This window comes from Archocentrus centrarchus, chromosome 13 (genome assembly GCF_007364275.1).
Source record: "Archocentrus centrarchus isolate MPI-CPG fArcCen1 chromosome 13, fArcCen1, whole genome shotgun sequence".
Classification (NCBI taxonomy): Eukaryota; Metazoa; Chordata; class Actinopteri; order Cichliformes; family Cichlidae; genus Archocentrus; species Archocentrus centrarchus.
This window is the reverse complement of record NC_044358.1, coordinates 25,513,614-25,539,146: the sequence shown is the minus strand read 5'-3', so window position 1 is coordinate 25,539,146 and position 25,533 is coordinate 25,513,614. Positions and strand designations below refer to the sequence as shown.

The 25,533-nt window shown below is 39.0% G+C and overlaps 2 protein-coding genes across 2 annotated transcripts in view; both read left to right on the top strand.

Moving 5' to 3' along the window:
• Positions 1 to 6,492, top strand: part of dscaml1 (Down syndrome cell adhesion molecule like 1) — a 99,423-nt gene extending 92,931 nt beyond the window's left edge. Inside the window, 10 exon segments of the mRNA XM_030744286.1 lie at positions 535 to 723; positions 1,719 to 1,847; positions 1,995 to 2,153; positions 2,287 to 2,442; positions 2,602 to 2,632; positions 2,775 to 2,893; positions 3,035 to 3,187; positions 3,369 to 3,563; positions 3,752 to 4,060; positions 4,236 to 6,492. Of these exon segments, the coding sequence (XP_030600146.1) occupies positions 535 to 723; positions 1,719 to 1,847; positions 1,995 to 2,153; positions 2,287 to 2,442; positions 2,602 to 2,632; positions 2,775 to 2,893; positions 3,035 to 3,187; positions 3,369 to 3,563; positions 3,752 to 4,060; positions 4,236 to 4,825 (2,030 nt within the window). The 3' untranslated portion in view covers positions 4,826 to 6,492.
• Positions 6,493 to 18,811: 12,319 nt separating this feature from the next.
• On the top strand, positions 18,812 to 24,919 carry gvin1l2 (GTPase, very large interferon inducible 1-like 2). The gene is made up of 3 exons (XM_030745320.1): positions 18,812 to 18,851; positions 19,692 to 24,591; positions 24,687 to 24,919. The coding sequence occupies exons 1-3, from the start codon at positions 18,812 to 18,814 to the stop codon at positions 24,829 to 24,831; spliced, it is 5,085 nt and encodes a 1,694-aa protein (XP_030601180.1). The 3' UTR covers positions 24,832 to 24,919.
• The last annotated feature ends 614 nt before the right edge of the window (positions 24,920 to 25,533 follow it).

The following is a 25,533-nucleotide window of genomic DNA, read 5'->3' as shown; positions in this document are numbered from 1 at the left end:
ACTATAAAACTTACAGACACTGCTTGATCTGCATGTTAACCCTTTTTAAATGTTTTGGACTCCACCACGCCATCTGTTAGAGAGAGAGCGAGAGAGTAAGGAAATAATGATGGTACAAGGAGTACATGGGAACACAGAGAGACAGTCATATATGCATAATTGTGTACAGACAGAAGGAAAGACAGACAGAAGATTAGATGGAAAGTGACTCAGAGCGGGAGGGAGTTGGCTCTTCAAGGCAGCTGATTATAAAAACAGTCACCATATTGCGTACCCTCATTTGCATAGATGCTCAGTCAGCGCCATCCCAGTCTTGGGGTTTGTAGGTAACTAATGGCGGCATAGACAGAGAGCAGCTACACCATCCACCAACTGGCGCTTAACTGTGCAAGAGAAGTACAGTCATACATTGCCATCTAGTGGCCAGCAGGGCTACCAGTGTCATAAAGGTTAGTAGACTTAATACTGATGAGAGTTGTATAACAAACTAAGAAAAACTGAGTAATATTTTGTGTACGTTTATTTTCTCTGCAGGTTTTGTTTTGCAGTACTCTGTAGACAACACAGAGGAGTGGAAAGATGTTTTCATCAGTTCTAGCGAGCGCTCCTTCAAATTGGACAACCTGCGCTGTGGGACCTGGTATAAAGTCAAGCTGGCTGCCAAGAACAGTGTTGGTGCCGGACGCATCAGTGAGATCATTGAGGCAAAGACTCATGGGCGAGGTGAGAAGGTGGAATAGAGTTGAAAAAAAAAAATACCATGGACAAGTTATATTATAAAATACATATTTTATAAAGGAGTACTATATAACACTTTTGTGATGGAATAACCTATCAACAAATGTAGCAGGTCACATGCGCAAGGTAAAAAAAAAAAAAAAATGCTTCATCTTTGACCATTCACAGCAACATAATGACAGAGGTTTGAAATTGTAGATGAAATTCATGGTCATGCTTTATACTTAAACTCAATGAGAAGAATTTCTGCCCGTTTTGCTCTTGGACTTTGTAAACGCTCCATTTTATTAAAGATAGAAAACCCTTCAAAGTGTTCAATGTGCCTTTAAATGTATCTTTTCTACAATCTGAAACATTTGAATTGACGTTTGAAAAAAGACTTTATTATACACAGACCACGTCTTGTATTACAGGTGAGGGTTGTTTTCTTTCATCTATGCTTCAGTCTATTCAAATTAGCTCAAACAGATTTCTGTATTGAATATTAGAATGAAATCATATTTGATCCATTTAGTGTATAAGTTAATAAAAATGCTTAACCCAATTAATTTAGAAATGTTTCCAGAGCAAGGCATATCTAAGTCATCTGTCATTAGTAAGCCTTCAAATTAATATTCACTTCTCTCAAAATTTAATGGAAAAGGTTAGTTTTATGGTTTGTGGCATAATTGTAACTGGTGGGATGGCGTGTTTTAAACTATATTAACATATTTTGTTTATGCTGTCATTAAAATTCTTGTATTTCAGATCAGTTATTAACACATTTCAAAGTTTGTAGTCACTGTCGATGCCAAACATATTTACTCATTCCCTTTTCCCACTAACAAAGTTAACAACTGCATCAACATATTTACATTACATTTTTAGAGCATTGCTGTCTTATTATCTGTTAATATTGACCAGTGTTGACCAATTACCTGTGAGCTGTTACAGCGGACGTAACGTTTTAATATACTAAACAGTTTTTCTTGCTTTTCCAGAACCCCAGTTCAACAAAGACCAGCCTGTCTTCACCCACATTAACTCCAGCCATGCCCGCCTCAACTTGCAAGGGTGGGCCAGTGGAGGCTGTCCCATCACAGCTGTCACACTAGAATTTAGACCGAAAGGTAAGTGGCTCCCTTTGATTTTTCAGTTTTTGGTCATACTGGAGATGTTCTGATACAAATCCAATGGGAAAATGACAAAACGTAACCATATATAATCTTGTTTATTTTATGAAAACCAGTTATAATTAACAGCGTGTACTCCTGCAGGTACTTGGACATGGCAGAACGTGCGTACCAATGCCACCACAGATGTGTTCCTGGCAGAGCTGCGTGAGGCCACCTGGTATGAGTTGAAGATGAAAGCTTGTAACAGTGCTGGCTGTGGTAACCAGAGCTCCCAGTTTGCCACACTAGACTATGATGGCAGTGAGTAGAAGACAATCTTCATTTGCTATTTAATTTGGATAAATGGGTTAAACTGCTTTAATAAATCATTTATTAAAATGGGTACCTTACAATATTGTCTTATTAAAACAGCACAATAAACTAATTTCTACAGGCACAATACCACCAATTAAATCCCCTCTGGAAAAGAATGACGATGTCAAGAAGCTGTTTTCGATTGGGTGTCCTGTGATCTTGGTCACACTCGGTGTTGCGTTGCTCTTCATCATTCGCAAAAAACGTAAAGAAAAGAGACTAAAGAGACTGAGAGGTGAGAGAAGAAACGAGAGGAGATAAGTGGTGGAAATGAATTGGGGGGAAGTGCAAAGCACTCTATGGAGAGAATATTCAATTCAGTCTGCAGAGCTGTTATTCTAAGAATGCTTGTTTATCAAAAAAATTAATTTGGCATATCCTCTGTTCTCTTTAGATGCCAAAAGCCTGGCAGAGATGCTGATCAGGTAAGAGTAGAATTTATTCACAAAGTAAGCTTGAAATATTATTAAATGTAATCTCATATCCCCTCACAAATCTACTTTTTTTTTTTTCATTTTCTAAAAACCATGAGTGTTTGTGTGTGCTTATCTTCTATCTATGGATTAGTAAAAACAACCGCAGCTTTGACACCCCGGTTAAAGGACCTCCTCAGGGCCCACGGTTACACATCGACATCCCCAGAGTGCAGCTGCTAATTGAGGACAAAGAAGGCATCAAGCAAATCGGTGAGAGGAAGACAGAGAAAGACAGAGTTGTTGCGCATGCTCACATATCTACGCAGAGAACTGCATCAGTAACCATGGCATCAAATGCAGTGTTAAATTATTTGTTATTTTGTTGACACACAATGTTTCTGTCTCTGGTAGGTGAGGACAAGGCCACTATCCCAGTGACAGATACAGAGTTCAACCAAACTGGGAACCCTCAGAGCTTCTGCACTGGTGTGTCTGTCCATCATCCTGCCCTCATCCAGAACACTGGCCCTTTGATTGACATGTCAGACATACGGCCAGGAACTAGTATGTGCTTTTGCTCATCACTCTCCATTTTATTAGTTTAAAAGGTACTCAGTACTCAGCTAAAACTGATTAAAGCAATATTTATGCTCAGTTCACACTAGTTTTATTATTATTTTTTTTACAGTAAACATCTTCTGTACATATGCCAACCCGTCTTATTTCTCCATCCATTTACCACCAGATCCAGTGTCGAGGAAGAGTGTTAAGTCAGCCCATAGCATCAGGAACCGCTACTCTAGTCAGTGGACTCTGACCAAGTGCCAGGCCTCTACACCAGCCCGTACTCTCACCTCAGACTGGCGCACAGTTGGCTCCCAGCATGGCATCACTGTCACAGAGAGTGACAGCTACAGTGCCAGCCTCTCGCAGGACACAGGTTGGTACATGGGTGAAATGACACTTACAGCCATTAGCATGTACATACAATTAAGGCTGTTTATCTACAGGAAGCAAATGTGATTTTGCAGTAGGCTACAGCTCAGCAGCATTTATAAACCTGGATGAAAGGTGCTTGCCTTCATTTCCTTTCCCTTTTATTTTTTTTTATTTTTAATTTTTGCACAGATAAAGGGCGCAACAGCATGGTGTCAACAGAGAGTGCCTCCTCCACCTACGAGGAGCTGGCGAGAGCTTATGAGCATGCCAAGCTGGAGGAACACCTGCAACATGCTAAGTTTGAGATTACAGAGTGCTTTATCTCTGACAGCTCTTCTGATCAGATGACTACAGGTACCAACGACAATGCAGACAGCATGACGTCTATGAGCACACCATCAGAGCCCGGTATCTGCCGTTTCACTGCCTCACCACCTAAACCCCAAGACTATGACCGTGGCAAGAATGTAGCTGTGCCCATTCCACATCGCGCCAAGAGTGAGTTGTTGCTTCTGAGCATTATTTTTTTTTCAGGAATTTTAAATTGAAAGCAAATTTACATAGCACAGTCAAATGATTATAGAGCCAGTATTTTGGGGCACAGTATTCTATAGTATTTATTAGAGCCTTACAAGCTTGTGCAGTTATGTTAAATTTTACTTTTCCCTTCCAGGTGACTACTGCAACCTACCCCTCTACATGAAGTCAGATCCCTTTTTTAGAAAGCAGGCAGAGCGTCATGACCCATGTCCAGTGGTCCCACCACGTGAAGCCTCCATTCGTGGCCTGGCCCAGCGGGCATACCACACCCAGGGCCGTCATGTGACTATGGACTCTGCAAAACAACAGGCCCTATCCATGGGCCACTCTGGTCTGTCCAATCTCACTTCCTCTGGGGCTTCCTCGGGAGGAGCAACAGGAGGCGGTGGTGGAGGCAGTGGGAGTGGAGGGGCATCTGCTAGCTCTAGCAGCTCCACACTTCCCCAGAGGACTCTCACAATGCCTGGCTCCTCTGCTGCAGGGGCCCAGAGTGCAGCGGCAGCTGCTGCTTCTGCTGTAGCTTCTGGGGCATCATCATCCTCCGGTGGAGGTGGGGCAGCAGGGGCCACAGGAGGGACCCCTGGAGGTGCCTCCTCATCTTCCTCCAAGATGGGAGGATCCAGAGACTCTCTCCTGGAGAGCAGCTCCTCGGGCTTAGGCAGACTACAGAAGCAAAGGGATGGAGGGGCGGGAGCCTACTCCAAGTCCTACACATTAGTGTAGCCTGCCATCACTGCGGCCTGTCACTGTAACTCTTCATTGAATGCTGGTCAAGCCATCGCTTGCCTAGAGCCTCTATGAAAAATTGGGGTGAGGAACATACAGATGCACAGCTTACCCGCCAGTGCCTGTGCTGTGCCAGGTTACAGGGGGCTGGTTGGATTCCCACTGACAATATTGTATGATGGGGTCAGAGTTGGGTCTCCACAGCACAGGGGTTTGCCTTTCTTTCTGCCTGATTGCTTTCTTTTATTATTGTGTCATTTTTATCTCTTATTTCATCACCCTGGGAAACACTCTTGCCAAAACATAGATGATTTATCTGTTCACTCTATATTTTGATTTTTCTGGCAAAGACAGTACTTATGCACAAAATGCTTTCCACGTGCACTGTCTTGTTTTCTGGATCAAGACAGCTGTAGAATGAACCAGGTTGCTTGAGTTTCAGAGTTGCGTATGACGATTTTTAGGTTTTTAATATGTTCTTTTTTTGGCCTCTGATGAAAGGAGCTCATATCACAGCATTGTGCCATGGCAGGATGCTTTATTGTATGCATTAACCACCAACCTTGGTGTTACACTGGCTCTGAAAGATTATTCCATCGTGGATTCACACATTAGAGGCAGTGGACAGACTGTCGTCTCAATATCAGTTTTGAGACAAAGGGATTTTCATATACATGCAATGGATGACACAGCATAGTGGTCTTAATTGATGCTTTTATAAACAGACTCAAAGCAGAGAAGATGGGGGGAAAAAAAATCAAGCATCATGAAGTGGAAGATGGATCCAAACTTTCTTTTTTAATCAGTTTTTTTTTTTCAGATAATGGAAATATAATCTCATGTGCACTAAGAGGAAGTTAGAACAGATCCAAGTAACAGAAACCTTCACAAGCTGTGTGTGCGTGCGTGTGTGTGTGTGTGTGTGTGTGTGTGTGTGCGCGTGCGTGCGTGCGCGCGCGTGTATATGTGTGTATATAAATGTATGCATGTGGCAGGCACACACCAACGATAGACCTTTTTAAAATCAATCTGTATGTTGACCTCTTGGGCAGACATCTGTGTCAAAACTGAACCCTCCCACTGTTCATTTTGTATGTGTGAAAGGGGATAATGGTAATGATGAAGATGCTGATGATGTAACACTACGATCCTAATTTGGTCCAGCATTTTAAATTTTGTTTTGACAATTGTGATTGACAACATGGCTTAGAAAACGAAAAACACAGAAAAGGAAGTGGGTTCAAAAAGGGAGCTATTACAGATGACAAGTTCCCTCTTTTTTTCTTAAACTTCCTCAAGAAGGAAGTGACCCTTGTGTGATTCATCATGGCGCCACAATACCATTACACTTTTGTTTTAACTCATTTTACCTGTACCCTTTTTAATCCCTTTCTGTCCTTTCCCACCTTCACCTTTACCCGCCTGGTCCACCATCATATCCATACAGTGTCACTGTGATCTACTGCTAGCATACTGGCAGGTCAAAGAGACAGACTGACTGAGAGAAGAGGTCTAATATGCACAGACGGGCAGAAATGCTATTTGATGTGTAGTGTCAACTTGAATAAGAAAAAGGTTGCAGCAAATTTATGGAGATTTATGAAGAAAAATCATATTTGCATAATCTTGAATTTATGAACAGACAGTGATTTTAAGAGTATAATCAGAGGGATCGAGTGTCAATATAATATGTCATTAAGTAGCAGAGAGATTTTTCTTCAAGAATAAGTGGTCTTTGAAACTAAAAGGAGTATTTTAAAGTCCCTCCACCTTGCTGAAATTATTTTTAGCTTTATGCATGGTACTGTATCTTTTAATTTTTATTATTATTATAATTATTATTATTTCTTCTCCCAAAGCTTAATCACATAACAAAGATCATTCCAAAACAAAAAGAACAAAAAAAAGAGTTGCTCCAAATGTTTTTCAGTGGTCGAACGTAACATCAGGGCTCTCGCAATAGAAAAAAAGAAAAAGATATATGTTTGTTTTCAAAAGTATGTACATATATATTTCTATTCAAATATATAACAATATATGAATATTGAAAAAAATGCAGAGAAATATAAAAGCCGTTCTAATTGAAAATATATATAAAAGATCACAAGACAATCGCTCAGAGTGAAAAAAAAATTGCCAGAAGAAAAGAAGGAAAAAGAAGAGGGAAGTTTAAACGGGTAGCACAACCATGGACAGAAGATCTTAGAGCGAAAGGAAGTTGTGTGAAAGAAAGTGAAGTGGTGAAACTGAGGTTTGAACCCCTTGTGATTTTGTAAATGTTCAAAGCTGTGCTGCCTGTGCAGCAGGTAGCAGCTGAAAGGACAAGCACAGTAAAGTCAAATTATAGTGTGAGATTGTGTCGCTGGTTACCTGTGGTCTATGGCTCAGTGCAGAAAGTGTGGTGTTGAAAAAGAAAACAGTATAACAAGGACAGTCTATACAGTGAGAATCTTGTATTATGTTGTATTGTACCTTCTGAAGGTGTGTTCACAAACTCAATGCCATTACCTATAACTATAACTAATGAAAACAAACAACCAACAAGTATTTCTGTTTCCTATCTGTGTCACAGCAATTCCTTCCCAAACTCCAGGAGTGCAGCAGGCCAATGAGCATACATCAAATTGAAACTGCTTCTAAATGTATTCATGGTCCCTTTTACTTCAAAACTAGCGAGGAGAGATATGTATTTTGCTTTTTTTTAATTGCTAATGGTTATGATGCCTTTCATTTTAGCCTTTATGTTTCAAGTTATGCAAATACTTGTCTTCAGAAAAACAAGAGTTTGGGAATGGAGCAGGCCTGCTTTCACAACCAGGGGCTTCCTTACTCCAGTTGTATGGATATTGGTTGGAATGATGAAATAAAGTTCTGTCCAACCTGCTTTCCCCAGTTCTTCAGTGAAGTTGCTTCTACTGTATAACACCAATCTTCTGTCAGTTTGCTCAAAGTAAATGTAATGTCTGTCTTTAAAGAAAAAGTCCACCCTCCAATCATTTTCTGGTTTCGGTTAATTATAAATCAACAATATTTCCAGATTTCTAGTAAAACTAGGCTTGTCATTTTGCATATAACACATATAATTGTGTTTTAGATTTTGCTGATTAGAGCTCTTTACATCTTTGTCCACCTAAGCATGACATATTACCAGGACCAAATTGTAGCTTTACTTCCTAGCAAATTTGGAGAATTCCCCTGCAAATGTATTAAAAGCTAACACTGACTTATTGCTTTCAATGCAGTTTGCAAACCATACTCGCATAAGGAAAATGCTATCCATACTCAAATTTCCATGTAAGTGTTAATTTGCTTTTCAAAAAAAAAAAAAAAAAAAAAGAAAAAAAAAAGCTGTGCTTACAAATCGGTTTTAGCAGTTTATTCATTAAATATTGAATTATTCTGTGTTCATTACAATCCTTCTATTTGTACTATTTTAGCAAAGTAGATCAAAAAAATCACGTATATTTGCTGTCAATGAAAAAAAATGTAGTGGATAAAGTGGTCCCGATGTTCTTATTTATCAGTGTCAATTTCTTGGCCTCAGTGCTTTACTATTTGAACAGCTTTACAGCTTATGAAACATCCTGGGTGGATTTTTCCTTAAAATACAACAACATGCTTTCAAACTGACTTTGCTTGTGTTTGTAAGGTCAACTTCACACGTTCCACTTTTCCCGACCTTTTCCATATCTGCCAATCAATCAGAACCCCGTCTCCACTCCCACTGTTCCCTGTTGTCTACTTACACAGCTTACGTTTTACTCCATAATAGAAGACTTGTGTACATAGGAAAGTGTTTTGTATAAATGAGTACTATTTTCGACATCCTCACTAGAAACCAGGGCACAATGTAAACTTTGAACTGAAGCTATTGTAATGAAACAGAAGAGGACTTAATGAAAAACTATAAAATTATACAGACACTGCTTTATCTTGATTTATGGACCAGTTAAAACATGTCAGAGTGGACCATGCATAGTTAAAAAAATATATATTGTTTTCTTCTTTTAAAGAGCAATTGGTTGGGTTGTCTCCTATTTTGTTTATTTTTGATTATTATTGTCATTTAGTTTGTTTTTACTTTGTCACAGAATTTAGAGTTTGCTTTTTTTTTTTCTTTAATTAATAAATTATTAATCCACTTTTGGGGGGGAAGGGAGCAGCATTGCATGTTCTGAAAATTTTGCTGGTTACAAAAGAAAAAGGGAAATGATGAATTGAACAATTTAAAAAGGAATTACTGAAACCATTTTAAAAATCTAAAGGTTGTTCCTTAAAGTTTTATGGGGAAACATTGCTTCAATTTGCAACTGCTTGTGTTTAATTCTACATTTTCTTTTCTATGAAAACAAACAAAAACGGAAAAAAAAGAGTACTCAACACCTTGTGCAATAAAGCTATCTTTTTATAAACTGCGATGATATTGTTTATTGGCACCTTGGTATTTTTAAGATCCAAAGAAATTTCTTTCTTCTGTAAGAAAGATGTTTAAATGAAAAATGGTAGGAACTGTGAATTGTGTCGTTATGGGGGACACTGTTTTACAAAAAGACTTGAAATTCTGAAAACCTCTGGTAGCACAAATTAACCTCAGTGCGATTATTTTGTACTGGATGGAGGAGGTTATCAGAAAATCAGCACCAATTGAACCAAAACTATATCTCTGTCAAGCCTCAAGATGTGTGTGAAAAAGGTCAACAAGGTGAACAAACCCTGGAGACATCAGTGGATCTTTTAGCTCCTATTAAAACTACTGAATTTGAAATCTGAAGTTTTGCTGTTGACTGCTGAATTCACATATCCCTCTTTCTTCATGATTCCTTCCACCTTGACAAGATTTTCAGTTCCTGGTGCACTGAAGCATCTTCACAGCATGATACTCACACCATCGTGTTTCACTGTGGGGACAGTGTTCTTTGGGCTGTATGCCTCTCCCTTCTTTGTCCAAACATAAGCAGCGTCTCTATGGGCAAAAAGCTCCTGTTTAATTGCATCTGACCAAATGACCTGCATCCAGGATGCATAATCTTTCTCCAGGCTGTCCTTAGCATACTTCAGAATGGATTGAAGGTGTCTCTTCTGCAGAAGTGGAACCCTCACAGTCCTTTCCTGTTCTAATGACTGTCTTCTTTGAGACTACAATTCCTGACTTTTCTGTTCTGGGATCTTTAGACACATCTCATCTCTGCTGCTTCCTTCCTCTTCCAGGCTTGTTCTGTAGTGTGTGGCTCTCTTTGAATTTCTTGATGATATTTCTCTCTCTTGTCACTTGGAAATGCTGTGATAACATTATATATCCACCTCCTTTGTGAGCATCAACAATTCTTTTTGTTAAGACTAAACTGCTTCCTTTTGTTTTTGGCATGATGCTTTCTCAAGTGACAGCTCAAACTCTTAAATTGGATGCAGAGTGTAGATTTTACAAGCTTTGACCCTTACAGAGTTAAAGCGCATCATTGCTCAGCAGTGCTATGGCTCAATAAAAAAGATCAGTTCTGTTATTGTGTGCAAATAGAAACAATCTATGCTTTCTAAAGCGAACTAGTATGTTTAGAAATGCTATGTTGAAAATCACTTGTTCTATTAAAAAAGCACTCAGGATTTATTTTTTTTTTTTTTGGACAAAAACTTTAATTTCATAGGGGCGCTAATAATTTTGTTCTTATCTGTAGCGTATAAAATTGTGAAAATTTTCAGAACTGCCCAAAATGTTTTATCATCATTGCTTCTCTTCTTCCAGCAGACCTTATTTGATAAAGTATTTCTTTCAATATATTTATTCCACAATGCTTCTCTTGCTTACCTCACGGTGCTGCTCTTCATCCAGTCCAGACACAGGAAGGTAATATGAGTGGCTGTTCCTTTGACTGAGCTCACAGCCAGTAATTATTAATATCTGGACTATTTTGTAATTTCATGGTTCATAATTGCTGACTGTATTTATTATATGAATAATTGATGGCTTACTTATTTCTTACTCACTGTCCTCCACACAGCTACTTTAAAATACAGGGAGTCACTCATGATGGTTTTTACACCTGCCTTAAAGGTTTTTTTGTAATTACAGTACGTACACTGCTTAACAAATTTATTAGACCACCACCCAATGGCCACAGCTCGGCTAAATTAACAGTATTTATAATTAGCAAAATGATTTCTTATGTTTTCTGCGATGGTTAATTCACAGGTATGCACAAACTCTTTAATCCAAATAATATTTTTTAACATTAAAATGTAATTATTGTTTTCCATGAATTTTCAAATTTACTGTTTTACAAGAGTAGGTAAAAAAAGAGTTAAAGAGTTTGTTTTTTGATTAAGATGCCAAAATTTTTTTATAGTGGTTTAATGTTATGCTTGATTAATTTCTGGCTTCTCAGAGAAGTCCAAAGTGCCGGCTCAAATTTGGATATAAAAACGTGAATGCAACTTATTTGCCCAATAATTAACAATATAATTTTTTAGTTTTAAACAAGTTTTTGACAGATTTCTAAAATATTTGTGTTTTCTTGTTTTTTTGACAGGTGGTCTAATATATTTTTTAAGCACTGTAATACTAAAAATATTTTTGACCAGGTTGCACTAGAAGGATTTAGCAGTTTTCTCTCTCTGTTGGCTCGGTGATGGACTACTGACCTGTTCAGGGTGTACCCCATCTCAGTCTGAAATCTGCAATAGGTTTCAAACCTGTGAAACTATTTTGCATCATACTCAGCATCATTACTGATTCCTTCATGTTTGATTTGTGCTACTGCGGTTGTGTCTGTTTGCCGAAATATTACTCAAGGTGAATGATGCTGTGGGTTGGTCGAATGCTGATTGGTTGGCATGTTTGCTGGAGCAGGGAAGGGAAGGACAGCAGAGTTCACCAGGAATGGGAGAAGTATGGAAAAAAAACAAACAAAAAAAAAAAAACACCAAAATTTTTTTTTTTAAATGCAGTACAACAAGCACAGACAGCGGCTGCAGTGGATACTTTTCATTGTTTTTAACATTTCGTTTCACTTCATCTCTGGTTGATGGACCAGCAACAGCACAAGCAAGAGGAGACAGACCGGTTGTGCCACATATTTTTGAGACTGCCACCATCTGACAACAGATGCTCTCTGCAGGTAGAAGGGCAATCTAACGCACTACCGCTTGTGAACTATAATTTCCTGATGAGACAGGCAGCGCAAAAGCACCAACACAGAAACCACACACAATCACACCTAATGAACACACACAAGCAATCATAGTGAGACAGTCTCACTGAGGTAAGGCTAACCCTCAGGGCCCTCACACTTACTCATCACATTACTGTCTGTCAGGTTTCATCAACTTCAATTATCTCTCTGACAGCAACTAAACCTTTTACTTGATGCAACAGCTTGTTACTTCTTTTTTTCTGTAAGAGTTCTTTATACCAGCTCAAAACTTTTGTTTCCTCTTGTTTTGTTCCTGTTTTTAATCAGTTGTTTTCTTTGAAACGGAACTTTTTTTTTCTTTTCCAGAGAGTTGGTGCTGCTTTCAGGGTGCTTTAGCCATTGTCTGATATCCTTGAAGACTAGAATAACCTACCTGTTTTTCCACAGCAATATTGGCGCTTTATCTGCCTCGCCCACAGAACTTCTTCAGTGTTTTTCTTCTTCTTCTCGTGTTGGACTCACGTTTGACTGCACACTAGATTGCCTCTTCACCCCATCTTGTGGTATAAATTGATATTGCATTAAAGTATGGTCTGGCTCTATTTTAGATTCAGATGATACATCTTCAACACAATCAAGGGCAGACTGGCCAATCTTGCACACTGATGTTAGCACTTTGTATAGCTTTTGCACAGTTATGTACAAACACAAAATACAGTCATGTATTTTAAATGTAATCTGCTATTTTTCCCTTTTCAAAATCTCAATAGATATCACAATATTGTGATAAGTTGGTCATGTGTAACGGTCCTAAACAGCCAGTTAGCCTGTGAAATTAGTAGTCTGTTGGTTTGCACGAACAGAGTGGCATGGGAGGATTCCCCAGCCTGAATTATTGTCTCAGTCCATCCCTGAACACATTAGACAGAGCTTTTGGACATAATTGTCAATTGTTTCTTTGCATTCTGTTGATGACTTTAGTTTGTTTTGGAAACTTTGCACAATAGTACAAACCAATGTACAATAAGTGCCTTAAAATTCATACACACTGTGAGTCAGAAATTCCTCTAAACACTAGAGGGCAACATGCTGCAATGAAACAACAGTGTGGGGATGAATTTATTGAAATGGACAGGATAAATTTTAATTTGCTTTTAAGGGTCAGCAGTGTTTTCCCACATTTATATACTGGAAACAATAGTCAAAATATAGAATACTCAGTCACTCCCACACTTTCATAATCACTCTGCCATCACACTACATCAAATCTATTCATTCAGATATACAGAATATTCACATTTATTGTTCACATAGAAATTTAAATAAGGTTTTATAAGCAGCATTTGAGATGTAGGTTCCTTTATGTTACTCTGGGTTACTAATCCTGGGTTTAAGTGTGTGTACATTTACATATAAGTGTTGATATGAATTTACTCATGTCATCACAGAGTTCATCTAGCCTTTGGTGAATTCACATATGCCCAGCCTGCTTCCTGTTGTCTCTCAGACTTGCTGGACCAGTAATACTGTCCCTGTCTGTCCATCTACTTGCTGTTCTTGTGTTTCTTCTGTTGAAACTTCCTGAAATGGTTCTGAATGGTAGAGGCGGCCTTCTCGACTTCAACAGGGCTGAGTGGAGGAACAGCAGGCACAGTACATGTCCCATTACTGGCATTGGAGTCTGAACACAACAGGACACAGGGAATAGCCAGAGAGGTAGAAGAGATAACAATGCATCTTAGTCATCTTAGCAGAACAACAGCCTGAATTTAAATTGATTACCTACAAATGTTACTTACTCTTTCTATACACGCCTATGCTGTTTCTCCTGAGGCCATCATACTGTAAATGAATAGAACAACGTTGTGTTACGAAACGCTAATAGATCTGCAGGCACACACAGGAAGAAGAGCAAGCATCTTCTCAGTGCAAATGTGAAAAAGATCTAACAGATACAGGTTACAAGTCTAAGAATTATCAGTAACACAATCGTCTCCGGAACTTAACTGAAACACCAACTCATATCTATGGCATCCAGAGTTAGACGCATGCAAAACTACTGAACTACTAAACTGCAAAACCCGTTCTACACTTAAGGAACTAATGTCCAAAGTACATTTGTGACTGCACCTCTGAGTGTGCCCTCTTTCTATCTACATTCACAGTAATGACCTCAAATACAAATCCCCTTGATTGGGATTATAGCTCAAGCGGAGCAGCGGCAGGAAAGCCAAAGTCTGAGAACCAGACCAGCTTATCATGCTTACCTGCCAACTTGATTGTGTGTTTTATGCCTACGTTCAGTCCCACGTGTTGGCTTTATAACCTTGTCTATGAGGTCTGATCCCTCCTTTCACCAGGCAAGTTAAGGTGAATTTAAACTGCAGCCAGTCTAAGCACAAAAAGTTATTTATATGCTATGCGTTTTGTTTTCTTCCTCCTGAAATGCGTATGGCTGCTGTGTCATCTTTTCATTTCAGTACTTGTGCTCTGTCCTCTACATATTTGTGAGCTTTGGTTGTATATAGGTCTTAGTCAGAAGTAACCTCAAAAAAAGTACAAGGAAAATACATGCCTGTCAACTAAAGTTTAATTTTATAAAAAGATGTGCACACTTTCAACTTCGATTGAAATGTGCTTCTTTATTCAGGAATCAATCCTGATGAGTCAACAGGTGTGAACTGTGAAGTCGTGGAGAGTGTTTATCTCTGTACAAGGATTTATGGATTCACAGATATTGATTCATTGAGGCCCAAAAGGTCATCCTTTAACTGAGTCTGATGCAAAAGTCAACTTCATTTTTTTTAAAATATATTATTTTGCTGCTACTTTCTAAGCGTAGAGGCAAAGACAGCTCTGCCTGTTAAGACACATTCCTCTGCTTTCATGTCCTGTCCTCCTCTGAGACACTAGACAGGACATGTGACCAGCATGTAGCCTCATACGCTGAGTCAAGAGTGACTGCTGACCTTTCTGCGTGCTTTGTTTTGCTACTAAATACCACAGGATACAATAATTTATGAACTCGGGGAATTATGAATTGAAAAATGTAATCTACCACAGATGTTCTTGTGTTTATAGAGGCCATAAATACTAAAAAGAGAGGATGTGGTTTTGGTAAACAGTTTAGTAATACATCAAATGAAGTTTTAAGGGCCTACTGACAACTCATCAACAACAGTATCAACAGTAAATTACGAGGCATAGATCTAACTAACCTCATCTGCTTTGCTGCTCTTGCGGCTGAGAGACACTGAGTGAACCTGCCAAGGCAAAGGCTGAGACACCACATAAGGCAAAGGGTCCTGTTCTCGTGCAAATCGCGCCCCTATCTGAAAGTAAAAAGGAGTTTAGGTTAGACATACGAGTATGTGTGTTAAAGGTCAAAATGGCCCTTTGACATTCATATTTTTATACTATTTTATAAACCTGATTTACATTTGACACGAAATAGCTATTACAGGTTCTATGGTGAATGTTTACCTTCAAACACTTATCATTAGTACACAGGAAATTTCTATCTTATCACTCCATACATGTAAAAAAACAAAATGCATCTTAGTTTTCACCTATAATCAACATCATCATTCTTATTTCTGATTGAACAGCAGAGCGCAATCATTATAATCACCTTACCGTTTCTACCACTTTGACCACCATGTACATAGCTGTTAGCATAGTTATCAACATCTTGATCACTGTTCCTTTAGGGCCTCCTTTGTTTTCAGTTGCTTTCTTCAGTTGAACAAAACTAAAAACCCACACAGGCACAGGTCCGAGCAACCAGGAGCAAACGCACACAATTCACTGTCGCCGTCTCTGTTACAAAAGGGTAAGGCTGCTAAAGAGCTTTGCAGGACAGAAATAGAGAAGCAGTAATCTTTTCCTATGCACAACACTTATCCCTCAGGTGTGGGTTACACCTTCCAAATAGTTGTTGTAGATAAGCACTGACTTTATTTATTCTTTTATTTATTTATAGAGAAAAGGCCTATTATAATTTAGTATGCAAAGAATTTCTTTTTACTTTTAGTTACGTGTCTAGCAAGCTTATTATATAAACCCAACAACAACAGATTAATACTGGGACACACTAGAGTTACGTCCTAATGAGGTACTTTTAAAGAACGATTTATGCCTTATAATAATTAATTTAATATGGGTTAATAAGTGACAAGTTTTTAAAAAAAATCTTGTTTGACCTACTTGTGACGAATCCCTTTCCTGGTATTTGTCCTGTTTACTTGATTGTAATGTTCTTAGGTTGGTAATCCTTTAATAAATGCTTAACAGGTTACCAATAAATGAACCTTACCAGTCATAGAAGAAGATAATTAGAATACAATCATTCACTCAGTCAGTTAGAGGGGTTTTTCACAACTTTTTTTTTTTTTTTAAATAACCTGTCCTGTCTGGCAGCTTTTGCAATCAGAATCATGATCTGAATGCACTGTTGAGCCAAACACATTTGCTTTTCCAAGATGAGCTTTATAAACTCTCTTTTGTTAATGCTTTCCTTTTTCTTTTATTAATTTATTCATTGTTTATTATTATTATTCACATGTACACATGTGTGATACGGCGATACCAGAGCTGACAGATAGGAAGAGAAAAAAAGAGAGAGAGAGAGAGAGAAAAAAAAAAGGAGAGAAAATACAAATACAAATACAAAAATCAGCAGGGAGGCCCTACCAAAGGGCACCCAGGAACCAATGGGTACCACATCCTAGGGTAACGAGCAGGGAGGGGTAGGAAGGGATAACCCCCACCCTCCCCATTTATGTCCTACAGGGGCCAAGGCTCAGCAAGCCCCAGAACCAGGTACATACAGTACATACCCCTGTACCACCCCCACGCCTGCATACCAACAATAGAAGGACACACAAAGATACACACCCATCCACATTAGCCATCCTACCCTTGAAGTGTGGGCAAACAGCCCCCCACCTGAGCCAGCAGTAACAGGGGTGTGAGAAGACCCGTCTGCCCACCCAGTTTTGACTCCACAGCAAGTCATTCATTCAGCATCAGCTTAAACCCACAATCCTGGAAAGAGTCACTAACAAGAATGTTGTGTAAATACATGAACTGCCCACCTTCACTTACTTACTATCAAGATAAAATTGATCAATTCAGCTTCTCATGTAAAAAGCATAAACCCAAATGATGCTTTAAAAATCTGAAAAAAATGATAATCTCCTCTGTCCTCTACTGATTGCCTTACATTCCGTACATTAACCATACATTTCTGATAGGCCCTCTACACTGAAACTTGGAAACTGTGTTTTTCTATGAATGAAAGAGTGCATCAGTATGCCAGTTATGTCTTTATCTCAATGAGATAGACCTATCAGTGAGATCATACACGACTACGCTCTGTGTGCGTCATTGTCTAGAGCATCGCCTCTAACCCCTGCAGGCCAGTGATAATCCTTTAGGCATGTGTCCGTGAGTACATTTCACTTGGCCCTGCACTGTTAAAGACACTGCTGTTATCAAGCTCAAGTATCAACCTTGCCATGTAAAGAATTTTAATAGAAGTATTTGCTTTTTGTTTACACTTGGGAGTGCAAATGAATGTTTAGTTTGTACTTGCGGAATTAAATGAAGGTGCAGGAATGTGTTATCTCTGTGTATTATCACTGAACAGGCAGGTATAAGAGCTGTCCTGCCACTGAGACACTGGTGACAGATCACATCCGCAGGACAAAGGCAGTTGTATGAAGAGAAATCGGTAAGAAAATGAGAAATTTATTAAAACTATAACAAAAGACTTTAAAATTCCTGCATTAATAGAGATTACATATTCAAAAGCATACTTATTGCATGAAAAGTATTAATAAAGGAGAAGAATAGCAGCACTACAAAGCTGGATTTAGGCTGGACTGAGAATAGCAAGAGTAGAGCAGAAAACAAAAACTACATCCAAACTGTATTTCTTCTCTGTTACTTACATTTTTTTTTCACAGAAGACAGGTTACATCTGATTCAAAGATAAAAGAGTTGCAATAAAGGTGAAAATCAGGAAATAGCTGCTAAGAACTCTCTGTAAAAGAACAACAGGTTCAAATCATACTGTGTTTAAAAATCTGTCTTTAGACATATTACTCACAAAGTCACATATTCCTCACAAGCAACTGATGATTACTTGCTTACATAAATAAATCATTATTAATTATTCTGGCTGATTAATTATTAGTGCTAACAATCATTGGGTACATGTTACTGTATGATCACTACCTTAACTATGTTATGTGGCAGGCTGTTGTGTATTACCTTGTTCTATTACTTTATTAACCTTATGCCAGTTGCAGAAAGCATTATTGTGCTTTTTCAAGCTCTCAGAAGTGGATAGTAGCAAAGCTCAAACTACTTAGAATCTAAAGAGTTGTGAGCTTAAAGCCGTAAGATTAAACAAATAATAATAATAATAGTGCAGGGGTGAGCTATCATTAGTGTACTTTATCTTTCTGACAGCCTGCTGATCTGACTGCGGAGAGGACATTGTATCAGCCTATCGCCTAAAATGCCTAAGATGACAAAAAAAAAAAAAGAAACAAGGAAGAGAGTCTTGCTTCAGTGAAGCAGTTCAGGGAGATAAAAGTCAGGAAAAACCACCTTCTTCTGTACTTCAAAATGCAAAATGACCAGTCCTTTGAGATGTTTTTCACAATGCATATTTATGTGGTATTTGTGGTATCAGACGATATAGATGCTGTTGTGTACCATTAATGGTCTTATCTGTATTGTTTTTGCTCACAGGGTTCCAGTCAATACTTCATACATGGCGATGTGGTGAACCAGTGAAGACAAAAACTCATTTAAAACAGAGCAGAGGCACTCATCAGTTCCCATAATGTCACTCAAAATTAAGAGGCTGAGCAACAAGAAGAAAAGTATGTTTCATTTTTGTTCATCTGTTGTTGCTTTTCAGGGGTTTGGGCATCATCATGCATTTCATTTTGAACATTGTTTTTCATACTTACAAAAATAAAGTACAATTTCCTGACCTCAGATCTTAACAGCTTGTGTTTTGGAGATACTGCTACAGCAACTCAAGCTGATACAGACTGTATTGACCTGTCACTTTTTCTTAGCCACCAAAGGTAAATGGTGTGGCTAATAATGTTGTGTGCAAACATAAGATAAGAAAAAAATTATTATGTGTCATGAGTTATCTTTAGGAGGTCTAATTACAAGCTAGTTGACATTAACTCAGGTTCTGACTGCTGCAGAGGCCTCCCGTCACTCTTCTGCCTTTGGAAATAAAATGACCTAAGAATTTGCTAGAAAGGAGTTAATGTGGTGTAATAAATGCTCAGCATTACTGGATTTTTTAATGTGTTTACTTGATAATAATGATTGGCTATTTGGTAGTAAGTAGAAATTCTGATGTTAATGGAACCAAGGGATGCCTAGTTTAACGGTAACACTGCTGTTTTGTTTTCAGATAGCTCAAATGTAATGAATAATTAGAGCAAAGGACAATGTGCCCTTTTTTGTTAAAAAAGAAAAGAATTACTTTATCACAAAGTTGGGAAATGCCTTTGTTAAATACAAAGATAAACACAATAAACATATAACAAATAGAACTTTTTGCACAGTACTGTAGATCTTTGTGTAACTGGAATACTTTTTGTAACTACAGGATACTTAAATGGATAAATCTGCAGTACGGTCAGATTGCAAAATACAGATGCACCACATGAATGACTGCATTTTCTTTTTCAAACTAGAACCTCTAAAGGATAGCCCCCAGGCAGATGTTCTACATAAGCTCGGCCTGGAGGCCTACCAGACTACACCACTGGACCTTGCATCTATGTTGAATATCAATACTTGGACTCTGGGGAACCAACCTTCTCTAGAACCCAAGGATCTACCCAAAGCTTTCCTCCAGCGCCTTTGGCTGTTCAGACAAGATGCCCGAAGTCCTTGTTGTCAGTCTCTTCATAATGTCATTTTAAATGATGACAACAAATCACCCGTGAAGGTGCTCAGTAGTTTTGAAGGAGATAGCCAGTATGCCATCAACCCTCTTGATCTAATCACATCTATCTATATGTCTGCCAGTACTTTCCTTCAGCAAGAGATCTCCAAACACATGATGCAGTGCCATTTTTCTGTGCCACTCATCCTTCCAAACATAGATCCAGAAGAACCTAATTGCTTCCTTCTTTGGACTTTAAGAGGGATTGTGGCCCAATGGAGAGCACACTACCTGGATAAATACACAAGAATCCAAGAGGGGGATTTGGCAAGCACATGCATGCCATTAGTTTCATGTGTCAGGCTTGGTCGTTGTGATGTGTCCAAGTCACAGGTCCTAAACTATATGTTACGAGGCTTCACATCTTCCAGTGAAACATTTCTCCACAGGGATATGGAAGGAGGGCAACTTCCCCGAACACTATCCAATGGCCTGGTAGAAGTTGGATGGCATCTACCCACTGGAGATACCAACAGAGATATTTTCCCTGTTCCTTTGGTCATCTCTAATCTGAGGGGTGATGCCAGTGCACACGAGAAATGCCTCACCCTTTTATGCAAAGCATCTTCAGCAGTAGTCATTTTCTGCGGAGATCTTAGGGAGAAAGAAAAACAGCTTCTTGCTTCCTGTAAGGATGTGGCAAGCAAGCTTATATTGGTTGACATTTTAGACACTGAGAGAAATGAGAGCAGAGTTGTGGGGTTTGTTGATGAGAACCTTGAAGAGTACATTGGGCTTCCCAAAGAGTCTGTGATTCAGGGTAGAGGTCTGAGTGAGGAAACACTGGCTGTTAAGCTATGTGATACCCTAAAAAATCTGCTACCACACAGACTGAAATTTGTTACACTTGAGGAAGCAGCAAAATTAGCAGTGGAGCTAGGCCTGGATGTGGACGAAGGACCTGTCTGTCAAAAGGCAGTGGCCACAGTGGAGGAAATGTTGAAGGATTTAGATGAGGGATCTGCTGAATATAGGCAAAGACAGCTTCCTTTGCAGGGACCTCTGTGGAGCAAACTAGCAGAACTAGAGAAAGCAGAGAGTAAGCAGAGAAAAGAGAGAGAAGAAATCAACCCCCAGCTGCAAAACAAAAAGAAGGACATTTTGACTGAGTTGAGCAACTACAAAATGACCCCAGCTATGAAGATCTTTACTGATACTCTTTTTACCAAAGATAAAGTGAAAAGAGCTTACTTTCTTAGCTGGCTCACTCTAAGACTTAATCAAACACAAAGAAAAAACAGCACAGAAGATCTGCTCACAAAGCCACAGACAGAAAAGAAAGACGACATGGAACATTTGGATAAGCTTGAACATGGAGTGAACGATAACCTCAGAGACACCGGTTCAGCATTTCAAAAGGAAACACAAATACAGTCTGTACCTCCGGAAATGCAAGTTTCTGAGCAACAGTCTGAAGAAAGCCAGCAATTGAATGTTTCTCAATCCATAAAAAAGACCACAGAACTGCTGTCACAACAGAACAAACCTCTCAATCATGACCCGATCATAGTGCAGACGTCATCCATCACATCAACTGGAAAAGAAAATGTATTACATTCAGTCTCTGAAGAGGAAAACTGTCTTTTAGTGTCTGGAGAAAACGGCACTTTGAGCTTCACAGATAAAAAGCAAAATGAATCAGAGCTGACATTTGCTGTGGGAGATTCAACTTCTGGCAAACAACAAATGAGCCTTGAGGATTGCTCTGATCCCTGTTATGAACCTGATGCATTCACATTAGGTCTTGAGCACTTTTTGCGTGAGATTGGCCTAATTTTTGAGCTAACACAGATCAGTCCCAGCAGCGGGAGCCAAAATGTGTTGCGTCTCCCTAGCTTAGCTACAGATCTTCTTCTCTGTGGGATTCCACTTGAACTAATGGATGGAGATGCCTCAAATATCCCCATCCAGTGGCTGAGTTGTGTCTTTGCAGAGCTCAAACGTCGCCTACCTCAAGAACAGTGTAGGACAAGAGTGCTGACAAACCTAGGCATTTATGATGCCAGGAAGGCAGACGTTCTTTCTGCAGTGTTTGGATTGAAATTCCCTGAATGGAAGAAAAGATCTACAAGAGGGGTGTACATGGTTGTCCTGTGCCTCCCTGAAAATCTCAAAAAGGACATGGAGTGTGATATTCTGTTGTTAATTGAGGTCAGCGGTCTCTGCTCAGTCTCACCAGACAACAAAGTAAATATGCTTCTCAGTGACAATGAAATGGCCACCTTTGCAACAGGTTTAAGTGACATTTTAATGCACAATATTTCTTCACATCCTGGTTCTGATTTTGAAACAAACCTCACTGTCATAGTCAACGCTCTCCTGCGAATCAAAGAATGTGGCTCCATGCCCATTTGCCAATTCCTTGTCCAGGATGAAGGGTTAAATTGCACTTTGCAAGCCTCACAGCTAAGGCACGTTTCTGAGGTGCTTGAAACTAGCACTATTGATAAACATGAAAAGACCACGAGCAGCACAATCTGTGTCAAAGGACCATGGTCCAAAATGTCCCTCTCTGAACCCGTTGACACACAGTACAGTGGGGCTGTTTTAAAGTTTAAAGAAATCTTTTTTCAGGGATTGAAGAGGAGTCCAGCCAAGTCAGAAACCTCAGTTTTGCCTGAATTTATGAGACGTTTATGTTCTGTGTGGGATGCAGTCAAAGAAGAATCATTCTCCATCGGCCTGCAAAACACTGACATAGCTTTGGCATTTTCTTTATTCTGCACAGAGTTTTCCCATTGGGAAAAAAGTCTCTTGGACAACACAGAAAGCTGGCTAATGGGTGCAACAAAAAAAATGTCTGCCAGAAAGGGTGAAGTTTTGGATGCAGCTCTCCAAAATGACCTTCTGAGTGAATTAAAGAAGGAAGCCTGTGAGGAAGTCAAAACAGGCGTGAACAAACTCAAGTCAACAGCAGAGACGTATCTGATGAAAGAAGAGCCTCTCAAAATGAAAGCTGAGACATTCATGCCAATCCTAACAAGCAAAATTGATAACCTACAGTACAGAGTAACTGAAGAAGTAATGAAAAAGTTGGAGACAGTCTATGAGAGCCATTGCTCTTTTGCACAGCTCAAAAAATTTGAAATATTACTGGGAAAAGAACAAGAGTCCAAGCTAGATGCACTAGCAGAAAAAAGCAAGACAACAGAAATTCTTCTGCAAGATGCAGAGGTAGCAGAAGAATTTGAGACTGTGTGGAGTAAGATATTGTCCAGCTTTGAATTCAGGCCTTCACAAACCAAAGAAATTACTCCAAGAATAGAAGATATTCTGAGACAGAATCTAATCAGCCGTGGACTCCAGAAACACATGAAAAAGCTTGACATGATTGGCCAAAATGAGAACTCTGGCTTCCAAGTTTGTGATGAGCATTTTGGATATCGCAGCAGATTAAAACAAATGCTTGAAGACAACAAAAAACAGAAATCAGATGCTCAGCAGGTAGCAAACAATATCATAGAGGATTGTAATCAGTTTATAATGGATAAGTGTAACAGACCAGCAGATTTCTCTGACAGTTACATTAGAGAGCTGTTACAAAATATTGAAAAAGCTTTGAATGAAAATTCTATGGAAATTAGATCAGCTTTTGAAGTGGATCTGAAAGTGTATCTCTGTAATACTGCATGCCAGAACTTCCAAAAACTGCATGATCGCTATGCCAAGGACACAGAACTCTTGGCATGTATCACTGCAAGAAAAAGTATGCACTTGGAAAAGTTTATCTACAACTTTAGGAAGAGAGATGAGTGTCAAAGGGTGGCCCAAGCATTCATCTCCATGGTCATCAAACCCACAGTGCTGGATTACATCAACAGACCACTGGGGATCTCTATTGCAGAAGAGATCCAAGGTAAAGCTCAGCAGTATCAGTCCTCACAAGTCTTCCACCAAAGCTTGCTGGAAGAAATGATTAAAGAAGACCGATTTGAAGTCTTCCTGGAATATCTGATTTCCTATGACAACTTCAGACTGAGGAAGATACAGGAAGCAGTGATGACTCACCTCTCTGAATCAACCAGCTTGGGACAGTGGCGACATCAGAGACTCAGAGAGATTGTAGGAAAGATTACAGCAGCAGTTGCCCAAACCACAGAAGGTACCAGTGGAATCCTGAATGATGCAAAGCCACTGCTGGAGAGAGTGTGTCTCAATTTAGAGAGAGATGGGGATGTTAATGTCATTAGGGCCTCTCTGGCTGGACCCCTCTTTGGTATCACTACAGAATGGGACCGTTTTGTTCAATGTTTAATGGAGTTAGTGGCTGGAATGCAGATGGACCTTGCTCAAGAGTTCTCAAAAAATGTGGATATCACCCAACTTCTTAACTGCCTTCCAGTTCAGCCCCAAGACCACCTCTTCAACAGAGTGAAAGGCTGTGACAAGCACTGTCCCCTCTGCAAAGCCCCATGTGAAGAGGAAGAGTTGGGGCATGAGGTTCACAGTGCCTTGCTCCATTGGCCTAAAGGCATGCTACCTTATGCCTCTAGTTCTCTATCCTGCATCAGTTGCCCTGAAAGCATGGCCCAGGACAAGGGCACACATGATATGTCCACAACCAGTAAAGACCTCCATTCACTCTACCCAAACTGGAACATCTCTCCTGGTGACCCAAACATCACAAAGGCCAGTGACTACTGGAGGTATTATGTCTTTTATGGCTTAATATAAGTAATATTTTATTGTATAAGTTACACCCAGTATATGAATAATTCAATTATATTCACTTATATTCTAGGTATGTGTTGGCGAGGTTCAATGAGAGGTTTGCACAGGAGTTCAAGCGGGAGCCAACAAATATTCCTGAGGAATGGAGGAGAATCACTCAGGAGCAGGCCTTAAACAGTCTGAAGGAAGTCTTCCTCACCAGACCATGTGTCTGAAATACTGCATTCAATTCAATTTATATGCTAATATGTAAAAAAGCATAATCTAACCACGAAATTTAATATGTTCAACCCTAAAGTTTCTAACCTGATTTGAACTGAATGTAAAGGAGTACTCTGTGCTGGATGTTCATCTTATATTTGTAACAGTTTCACCTCATAAGAGAAGTAAAATGGACCATTTATTCAAGACAATGATTATGATAGCAGATTTTAGCTATTTATTTTATTTTTCATTATTACTTTCTTAAAATACATTAGATGTTTCGAACACTGAACAATGGGAAAACCGGTGGTATTGATTTGTTATTATTATTTTTATTTTTTAGAAAGGAAGGGCATTCAAAATTTTAAATTATCAACATGCATCAAATATTTTTTCTTTATTACTTTTTTATCCTATATTCAGAAATTGATTTATTTACAAACAATATGCAGATATATATATAGCTTATGATGTCATATTTTGCACCAAGGTGAAACATAAATAACTTGTTAAATACAAATAAAAGGAAACTGCCTATCTGGTGGCATCTGCTGATATTTGCTCCATTTGACTGGGTGCATCCCACAGATGTAGATATATACCCTACTACATCTATCATTTAAAATATTTTTTCATCTGGTAAGGTGTTAGCATGCAAAATTTTACACCAACAATATGTCTTAGGTTTTCTGTTGTTTAGCCGTGCACTGATG